At 31.9% G+C, this 10,882-nt stretch overlaps 1 protein-coding gene across 1 annotated transcript; it reads right to left on the bottom strand.

Annotated features, from left to right (window-relative positions):
- Positions 1–3,598: 3,598 nt before the first annotated feature.
- On the bottom strand, positions 3,599–10,882 carry LOC114193550 (kinesin-like protein KIN-7N). Its single transcript, XM_028083391.1, has 18 exons — positions 10,674–10,882; positions 10,499–10,588; positions 9,429–9,547; positions 9,218–9,331; positions 9,031–9,112; positions 8,862–8,929; positions 8,687–8,764; positions 8,458–8,600; positions 8,260–8,362; positions 8,090–8,170; positions 7,418–7,486; positions 7,287–7,346; positions 7,010–7,150; positions 6,520–6,810; positions 5,926–6,018; positions 5,330–5,488; positions 4,970–5,236; positions 3,599–4,033 (listed from the first exon to the last, which is right to left on the bottom strand). The coding sequence occupies exons 1-18, from the start codon at positions 10,822–10,824 to the stop codon at positions 3,683–3,685; spliced, it is 2,460 nt and encodes an 819-aa protein (XP_027939192.1). The 5' UTR covers positions 10,825–10,882; the 3' UTR covers positions 3,599–3,682.

Below are 10,882 nucleotides of genomic sequence, written 5' to 3'. Positions count from 1 at the left end.
TTTGATTTTTTTTATCTTAATTCGTGACTCATGGGTTATATTTTTATAACTTTGAGTGAGTTTGAAGAGTTCTCCTAGTCGTGACGCTTTAATTATGGTTTAAATTCACAATTCAAATTATTTTTAATTAAATATGTTTTATGATTTAATTAGTTGGTTATTCATCTTCCTTCATTTAATGATTTCAATTTTTTTCGTTGAATTGTTAAAATTGAAGCCATTATCTTTCTTGATTTTCTCCGTGATTATTTACAACTTAAAAAGTCATAATAAACACATTATTAATGTAACGTACAAATTCATTCGTACCATCTAATCCGAATAACTCTTATCGGAGAAAGTCTAATGTTTGGGTCTCATATTTTAGTTTTTACAATTAATATAAGGACATTGCCATATGACGAAAGCAAATGTTACACTTTAATTTTTTTTTTTTCCTTTTTTAAGAAAACACGTGTATTAATATCCATTTGAGTTTAATAAAATTATCATATGCTACAAAACTCTTGAAAGTTTAATGGAACTTCATGTTATCTTCTATAAATTGAAATAACCTCAATAGTTAATGCAAAATGATACAAACATTTACAAATAAAATTCTTATTAATCATTATATTTTAAATAAGAAATATAAGGATTGAATATCAAAAGCAATACACAAATAATTTTTTATTTTGGGTGAGATCATTATAAGTTGAAGAGAAGGAAAATAAACTTTTATATTTAAAAAAAATACATATCTATAATTCGCAAACTTTTTGTTGGACATGCTAATTTACAATCTTATAAATTTAAATAGTGGCTTTTTTTAAGTGATAGAAGTTGCAGAGAGAATATTAGTTTAATTCATAAATTAGTATCAAAATAATATGAGTATAATACAATTTTTTTTATTTTAAAAATAAATAAATATAATTATTGTAATTTAACTAAAATTAGTATCTGAATCGAAACATATCAAATGTTATAATATTATCGTAAAATATAATTAAAATATTAAAATAATTAACTTTTTATATTATAAGAATTATATCTATTTATTTTTTAAAATTTATAAACTAAATTATACCAAAATTTGAAACATAAAATAATTTTAATTTGGTATCAAAATTTAGAAATTAAAAAGATATTTAATCTTAAATTTTTTCTTTTTGTGTTGGTGTTTCAAATCATTCCCATGACTTGACATGGAAACATGTGTTAGTTGGAGTTTTGGTCAATTTGTAGATTATAAATGTTGTCTAAAATTTTGTTTTCCACTCTCAGCTTCAACAAGTACCATGGTCCACTCTCTTTTTCTTGCAAGAATAATTGGTTGGTTGGTTGTTGCTTCTTAAGTTTAACAAAATATCAAAACTAATAACACAAACCAAAGAGAGATGAAAAATACACCCCAATCTAACTATTTTAACATCACTTCTAAAATTATTATCATGAAAATTACCATACATTATATAAAAAACATTAAATATTTAAAAATCATAAAATAAAAATGAGAAAAATGTAATACATCGAATTGTAAATTTAGAAAATTATTTAGTATTTTTGTTTGTTTTTTTTTTAAATTGAACAAAGTATTAGAAAAATGTGATTATTTCTTTTTTGGATGGTGGTAGTTTTACACTAATATTATCATTTGACACTCATATAAATTAATATTTTATTCAAATAATAATATTTTTTTTAAAATTATTAATGTTAAATAATAATTATTTAAAAATAATGGTGTCAAATAACTTTTTCTTTTCCAAAACTTGGTTGGCGTGAGAATCCGAAATAAATAAATAGAAAGTCGTCTAATTACGGCATTGAGAAGCGTGCAATCATGTTTAACGCAAACAACCAAACCCTACAAATAACACCATACGCCATTCAATTCAAACATTCATCACTGCTTAAGGTGGTCCTCATAGGATTCCAAAATGTGACAAAAACAAAAACAAAAACAAGAAATGCCCTCAAAGGTTGTTGTAGGACAAAAATAGTAATAAAATTTAGGTTAAATTAAATTCAAATTTTAATTTTATGATATTACCCAAAAGACACTATATTATAAGCCTTTTTTTTTCTTTTTTTCATGAAACCTTTTCCAAATAAAAAATAGACAATAATCACAAAAAATTCTTAACACATATAGAGATTCTGTTGTCCCTTCCTTTAACTATTGCATTTCCAACAAATTTCACACCTCCGATAATATTTTATCAAATCTTTGAGTGGCTATATTATTGAATACATGTTATCAAATTATTATCACAAGTTTGGGAACTTTATATTTAATCTTCAACAAGATCTTCTATATCAAATCTTCAAGAGATAATTGTTATTTCTTGAATTAATTTTTGTAGTATATTCTAAATCGAAATTGGAAAAGTTGAAGGAGTAGGAGTGCAATTGGCATGGTTAGAAGCAAAAGTTTGATGAAAGACAATGCGATAATAATAAATGGTACCAACTTTTGAGATGGATAGAACCACAAACTTTGTACTATTCTCCTGCAAGTCAAAATCTAATTCAATACCTTTCCCTTTACCACCATCTAGACCTTCTTTGTCACTTTGTGTCTCACTCACAAACTTTTACAATGCATCAACGAGATGAGAAAGCCTACCAATTTTAATATCATTTTTCTCACTCCAACTTCTTCATAACCGTATGGAAAAAATATGTTAATTTCTTTGCCTTCAGCTAAATTAACTCACCAAATTTTGACTCATTTGATACAAACAGGTGAGTTTTCGCACAAAGAGAAAGCATATATTACCTTTCTCTCGTTAACCAATGGTTAGAAAAAACCTACAAAGTTTTCATCATGTTTTTGTACGACGAGTAGTTTAATTTTTTCACATTATTATAGTAACAAATTTTACTGTGGGTGAAAAAAAATAGTGCTATTGTTAACTTGGATTCTTTTGTGTATAGATTATTCTGAACATTTGGCTGTTTGGACCACATTTCTTGACCATTACCAAAAAAAATCTCTGAAAACGAGTAATTGTTTGCTGTCATTTGTTGATGAATTCATTGTACAAACAATACCCAGAACCTACAAACAATATCTATCTTAAATTTTAAATTCTCGACATCTTCATTTTGAGTTTTCTTTTTCAGCTTTTACATTTTTAGCTTATATTTTTCTTTTTCTTCATAAACTTGGTGAAACTTACACTTTGTAAATTTACATTCAAATATCTTGAATTGATATTATTCAAATTGAAAGTTAAATGCTATTGATTAGGCAATAAAGAAAGTCAACTGGTTCTTTCAATCTAAAAGTCTCCTATAAAGTCATCCCAAATTTCCACTAACAACACATTATAAATATTACTTAACGTTTTCATAAAAATCAACTTAAAAATGTGAATATATAACTGAACATAAGTTGTGAAAAATTATACCATTTACTTCTCTTATAATCCATAAGTTACGTTAGTCAGCGTCCGTGTGTCTATGAATTATTTTTCAAAAGAAAAATAGGTACGAAGAATGCACAACGGCACAACCAGGCGGCAAGTTTGCTATTGGCATCACTTGCAAGAGAAAATGAAAATACTTTTTTATGTGAAATAAATACAAACTAAAATCCTTGAATATTTTAGGTTTGGCTAGAATCAAATGATTGTAATAATAAATTTAATACATGAACTGCTCAAGACTCAAATATTCACAACATATATACTACTCACCCAAAAGATTTGGGCACTGAAATTGGAGTCTGAGCTCTCCATTTCTCAATTTTGGTCTTAAGATCACTATGAAAGGAAATGAGTGATTCCTGACGACTAGCAAAAGCTGCGGCAAACTGCTTAACTTCCCCTTCTAGATTTTTCCTTCTCAGCACTTCAGTATTTAAATCTTTCAAAACATTTTCTTTTTGACTGGAAACCATTGATAGTTTCTCAGATGATTCAGAGAACTTCTGCAGCAAAGACTCTCTTTCGACCTTCAAAAGCTGTAACTCCCTTTCCATGCTTTCATATCTTTCACATAAATCCTCCTTTGAGTAAGCAGTTTCACCTCCCAAACCAGAGCCCTTTGTCACAAAAATTTAATTTAGGATAATCAAGAACAACCTACTATACTTCATCTCATTTTATGCTAGAATGCAGTTCTATATGTTCACCTATGCCAGTCTTTAGAAAACTTAGTTCACAGATTAGTGCCTAAACTAACGACAAATATCTCTGTAGACTTTCAATCAACTAGCGGCTTCCTTCAGCCTGAGTTTTAATCTCTCAACAATTCTCTTCAATGGCATTTCATTCTATAAAGAGCTAAAGAGAAGTCAATACAAATTTGTAACTATAAAAGTGATTAACCTGACTGTTTATTCCTACCCAATATATATCCCTAAGCTCTAGCCACATTCAACAAGTTGACTTTGGAGGTCCTGACTATTCTATGGACAAGACAAGCTAGCACAATATGAATCAAATCGACTCTTGTAAGTTGTAACATGAAGGAAATGGAATCTTGCAATCTTTCTAATTTTTTCAGTAGTATCTAATTTCTCCAATATTTCTTGTCAAAAGAAGCCAGACACTATATTGCCATCATTTGATGGCTATTATAATAAAGAAAACAACATATAATTATAGATTTGAAGGGTATGTATAACAATTCAGTATTTCTAACAATTCTATTTGCAACAAGGAGACCACGAGAGGAACTCGATAAACAACATTCTATTTCTAACAATACTTATACTACACACATATTCCACTAGGTAGAAATGAACCATCGGTGATTTTTATCGTTTTATAAACAGGACAACCCCGTGAAAAGCTACTATATATCTTAATCATTTGCTCAATTTCATCTACTGGACATATGCCAAGCAAGGCTTCGGTTACTATTGTACTAATGGCAATGGAATTCTTAAAGAAGACAGAAGATGCCCTAAAAATAAGACAAAGAATAAAACCATGATTGATGATCGATATCTTGATATTTGTGAGCAGACAACTACCTTGTGTTCACAGCTGCACTTATGTTTCTTCTCCAGTTCTTCTGCTATTGAGGTTTTCGATAACTCCAGCGATGCAATTATATTGTCAATCCTCTCGCGAAACATTTTTTGTTGTCCATTGATTACAGTACAGTTTTCAGTGGAAGACCTTTGACCATCCATATTCACTGCAATATGACCTTCCAAAGTTGAAAATAGATGTGCTCCAATTTCACTCACAGTTGAAAGTATCTTCTCAGTCGATAGTGTGCCACCCGATGCACATCTCTGTTTAGGACACAGGAGAAAAATACTTTACTGTTTCTTGAAATGATCAAGCAAATAAAGTTCGAAAAGTGGGATATAGTGCACTCATCCAACCTGCATTACTGACAAAACCTCCTCAAAGCCATCCTTGAAATTTCCCACAGATTCAGATAACCCCAGAGGCAATTCAAGCTTTAGTTGTGTTTCTTGTTGATGTTTTGCTGCTTCATCTATTAATTTCTGGCTTGATGGCACTTCCTTCGAATGCTTTTGCTGGATTCACACAATTAACATAGAGCCAACCATACCGAATTACAAAAAGAAGTTCAAACAGCAACTGTTAATAATACATAAGATCATGACGAACAATGACATGAGACGAATACAAATGATATATCGTTAATTCTTATTAAAAAGGAAGCTCACTATAGTAGTATTTTATGGACGGTCGACTCTACAAAAGCGATGTTTTATATCGCTGTATCAGTAGTTCAAAATATAGACATTAAAAACATTTTAGAAGAGTGCATGAGAGATATGTATAATTATCACAATTGTAATTTGTAGCGTCATACTGGAAGAATTATCCTTTTTTATTCATAAATCAGGTTACACTATTTTCAGTGGTCTTCTAGATTGATTACAATTCTATGGTCAAAATTTAAATTTCCCAAAAATATGTTGGGATAGGATATCCATCAGATACTGACCTCGAGTTCATTTATCCTTTCTTTAGCTAGCTCCAGTTGTCCCCTCAAATCTTGAACCTCTTGCTCATACTTCTCAATTGCACTTGTACAACCCTGACAAACACGGGTCAAAGAAACTAAATAACGACTGCAAAAAAATTGCATCATATACTACTTAATAAAGATATTAATATCATAATATGTAATAATTAAAAGCCACACGCAATCCACGGGCGTAAACTTACCGAACATTTGAACTACAAAAATGGTTTACAACAAATTCCAGTTTTCGTAAAACCTTTTAATACATGATCATGATCAGGTGAGTCTATGATTCTTTAATAATTCAACAAAGAATATTTTGAAAAATCCATCAACCAAACAAATTAAAAAAATAAAAAATAATCTCCTCTATGTATGTCCAGACACCGATTTCTCTTCTATCTCTTGTATATTCAGTTGTGGAGGGCAACCCGTGTAAACTGTATAGGGCTACCCTTTACTCTTAACTTTGTTCCTTTTGGGGGAGATGAGGATGGATGGGAAACAATAGAAATGCAAGAGCACATAAAAGAAAGTTTTTTGGGGAGAAAAACTTAATACATATGTACTCACAGTTGTATCAATTGTCGGGAGTGATTGAACTTTTCTGTTGGTGGGAGGAGTAGTTTGAAGGGAATCAAGATCTGCAACAAAACCGTTGTTCATTTTCAACCACATATCTTCATCAGCCACATTACAGAAAGCATCTGGAAGGGGGCTTTGATCTGGCAACGTTGAATACTTTGATCGCCTGACTACAAAAACACTGGGATCTGCCTTCGGAGATTTGAAAATATCTCCTTGAGATATACTACTAATGTCACTGTACTCTTCCATAAATCCGTGCCTCAAAAATCCCGGTCCCTAATGAATAAAATGGTTAATATCAGGAAAAGTGAGAATGCTGATAAAAAAAAAAATCAGGAAAAGTGAGAATGAAAATCATGTTAACTACAACGCGGTACAGAAAGGAAAACTGTGAATTGTTCCCATGGAACAAAAGTGATTATGCAATTCAGTTTAACATACAGATATAATGATCATTCAAATAAACGAGGTTCACCTGACTGTCGTTCGTCCCACAGTCTGAGAAAGATTTTGTAGTAGAATTTTCAAATTTCATCTGTTGTTCCCTAATCCATTGATTACGTGATTTCCTCTCCTCTTGCAGTTCCATTTCAAGTTTCCCACGCTCCATTTCATACTGTACAGTGAGATATGAGAAGATAGTTAAATAACTAATACAAAAATACAAATCAGAGTTTACGGTAACGCTTTAGAATGAACTTTAATGGCTCTAAATATGTATAGTGCATAGGAATTTGAAAGGTCAGACCTACCTTCAGCAAATCGTTCCTGAGTTTAAGAATCTGTTGCTCGAGCACCTCAGCATGGGACCCCTGAAAAGAAATTTCTATAATGTAACATTTTCTTATTTTGAATGTACAAATTATCATCAGGAGATGATTACCTCAAGCTTCTTACGTAGTTCCTCTATCTCTAATTGTTGCCGTTTTAACAAGGCAGCATCCGTCAATATCTGTAAAATTTCTATTGTCAAGACAGTGGCCAAATATAGGCTAGAAACAAGTACCGGCATGCACATGAAAGCACACCCTAAGCGCATATAACTAGCTGCGAAGGAATTGAAGGTTTATTATTTAAGTACCTATATGTTAACTATATTCCCTGAGAAAAACAAGTGAAATGTAGAGAAAAGTTCAGGCTTGACCCAAGTGAAATGTATAAATTGTTTTAAAATTTCTTCAAACTTATGCAGTTTAGGAAAGAAAGAAAGCAAGAAAGAAAAAATCACCATCGTAAAAGGTACTTATGCAGATTACGAAAGAAAGAAAGAAAAAAAATTCAACATCGTAAAAGGTACTTATGCAGATTACGAAAGAAAGAAAGAAAAAAAATTCAACATCGTAAAAGGTATACGCATCATCAGTAAGATCATCATGGTGGAAACTTAACATTGTAAAACGTAAACATTTCACGATTAATGGTACCTAGGCGTGACTACATATGCACGTACAAAACCTACACCGAGTTCCTATTCAACAAGCAATATGAAGCTTTAAGGACCGAAAATAAAATTTAATAACGTAAAAGTTACGAGGTACACCGAAAATACACAGACCTCATTCACTTGAACGCAATTCGTTATGCGTTTGGCTCTACTGGCAAACTGAAGAGTTCCCCTTGTTTCTTCAATGTGAATCTGAATGGATTGCCGAATATTTGCATTAAAATATTGTTGACCTCAAGCAGATGAAAAGAGCAACGCAAAACCGAAATCAAAGCCTCTACCTCTTCTGGTGCTATGGTGCAAATAATGGACGTTTTCGCATTACCACCAAGAGCAGGTTGGAGTATACGAGTTAATTTACTATCACGATACGGAATATGCCCCCTGCCATGAAACAAAAAGGGGCGGAGCATTATTATCTTGTGAAAAGCACCCAAAATTAAAATATTGCACAGGAGGCTGGACAAACAACTATATACCTTTGCTTCGAACCCTCACTTAGTTTGTTGATAACGTTTCCCAAAACCATCAAGCTTTTGTTAATATATTTTCCTTCTTTTAAACGTACTCCATCAGCTCCAGTCTTGGCAATCCTTTCAGAACCAGCTAGATCTACTAAATTCTAATTCCACAAACTCCACAATAAGCATGCCAATTACTCGTAAGAATTTCTTATAGACAAGGAAGGTGTGAAAAAATAATACAAACCAAGACTGAAACTCGAACAACATCATTAATTGAAGAATCATTGAAAGAATTGGAATCCTTTCCTTTGCTTTCAATCACCTGCATATTTCATTTTAGCAAATGAGTTAGGGGTAATTTTATGAGGAAAAGTTTTCTGATAAACATAAGTTTCGCAAATAAAAAGTTTGCGGGATACCATTCTAAATATTGTGTGCGATCTGCTACTCCTTACATTCATATTTGTCTCACCAAAATGTCTGTTAACTGTAAAAGTATCAAAGAACAATCAACAACTTAAAAATAAGCATGCATATACGTTCAAACTTCAGAGCAAATTATAAAAATGTATCAGTATAAACACAAACCTTCCCCTGCTTTAATGAGATTCAGCACTTGTTCAGCATTATTTACAATTTCCTCTTTCAGCCCTGAAACAAATACTCCACGCTGGCAAAAATTAAAATACAAAAGTCAGCCCATTTATACCATACATTTTCTATAGTGTAAATGCACATCAATTTTTAAAAAGAATACATATAGCAACTACGCAACCTCCAAACTTTCGTGAATTTGCAATTTCTGGTTTTCGACAACGAGAAGGTCGTTAATTTCTTCGTTGTAGATCTCCATATAGGAAACTCGGATCAGAAACTCTCGATCAGACATCTGGGGCACCGAATTGGTCGAACCAAACATCAACATTACATAAATAATCACAAACTTGAACAAACTAAACCAATTTCGTACTAAGTATTAAACATACCGTATCAATTGTCGCAAATATATCTCTAACTGCCCGAGGAATCACTCCGGCGTCAGTTTCAGAACCATTCATGGTGAAAGTCTTGCCACTACTGGTCTGCCCGTACGCAAATGCAGTTCCTGAGCATAGCATGTGACATGATCTCAACAAATCAACATTCATATTTAGAAATTACAAAAATTTAATTACATCAGTCACAATACTAGTAATTTTAGGTCAACGTTCAGACATTTAGTCCATTGAAAATTATATTATTAGTCGAACGAAACAATTGAAAAGAAAACTAGATAATGAGACTTGCTTTTAGAATAAAATATCTAAACATAAAATCAATTCCTTTTAAAACTAACTTTACGTTAAGCTATTCACTTAGTTGCTGTAGTTATCCCTATTTTACGCTTAAGAAAATGTTCAGACTTTTAGTCCATTGAAAAACTGCTTATTAGTTGAAACAATTGGAAAGAAAACTTGATGATGAGACTTAATTTTCGAATAAAATATTTAAACATAAAATCACTTCATTTCAACTTAACTTAGTGGCTATAGTTATCCCAATTATAACTTTACTCCTCTACGGGAAGATTATAGACTTTAGTAAACACAGTCTTTAATATGCGTTTATCACTGCTAAAATTCTTAGTAAGCTGGTTTATCTCTATCTCAATCTCATCAAATTTATGTATTACAATAATTTATCTTTATTCCTAATTGAAGTTGGATCTCCAACAATACAACCAAAGCATAACATAAATCTTACAATAAATTATATTAGCCATTCTTGGGATTTCCAAAAATTACACAGACTCTTCCTGAATTTCTAATCGTGTAATAACCACCCTTGAATGTTTAAAAAAATCATACCTACACTCCTTATCCCCTTAATATTTTAAAAATGTCGGCGAAGTTTATGTAACTTCATGAATCGTTGGAAAATCTTAATACAGCATTGTTCAGTTGGTTACCACTTGAGCTAAGCTAAGACTAAGACGAATATCATAACCAAAATAACTAAAATAACAATAACAAAGAGTAGTAGATGCTAGAAGTGAACGAGTATCGAATTTGGATACCGTTGAAGCCATCGAGCGCGGCGTGAATGATATCCTTGGCAAGGAGCTCGTAGACGCTAGCATTGGTGCTTCTTTCGTCGAATATATGATCTGAAAGAGTTAGAAATGGAAAATTGAAGAGTGATTTGAAAATAAAAAATAGAGGAGAAAGAAATTGACGATGACGATGACGTACCAAAACCGTAAGAAGAGGTAGAGAGAGGAGTGCCGTGGATCTTGTGAAGAGATATGCGGTTATCTTCGACTTTCCAGAAGGTTCCAACGGCGGAAGAGGAATCTTCGGACACCGGAGGACGGAGGCGAACGGCGACGCAGATCCTCTCCATTTTGCTGCTTTTCTCAGTGATTCTGTTCTGCAACAAACAGAGCGGGCACTGCTACGAT

This window comes from Vigna unguiculata, chromosome 8 (assembly GCF_004118075.2).
Source record: "Vigna unguiculata cultivar IT97K-499-35 chromosome 8, ASM411807v1, whole genome shotgun sequence".
NCBI lineage: Eukaryota > Viridiplantae > Streptophyta > Magnoliopsida > Fabales > Fabaceae > Vigna > Vigna unguiculata.
This window is presented reverse-complemented; position numbering and strand designations above follow the sequence as displayed.

What these genes read in the sequence shown, in the direction of transcription:
- LOC114193550 (XM_028083391.1), bottom strand. Translation starts at nt 10,824, where the DNA reads ATGGAGAGGATCTGCGTCGCCGTTCGCCTCCGTCCTCCGGTGTCCGAA. An exon ending in AAATTCACGAAAGTTTGGAG is followed by an intron (nt 9,113 to 9,217) that starts GTTGCGTAGTTG and finishes AATTTTTGCCAG; the next exon opens with CGTGGAGTATTTGTTTCAGG. An exon ending in AGTGAGGGTTCGAAGCAAAG is followed by an intron (nt 8,363 to 8,457) that starts GTATATAGTTGT and finishes GTTTCATGGCAG; the next exon opens with GGGGCATATTCCGTATCGTG.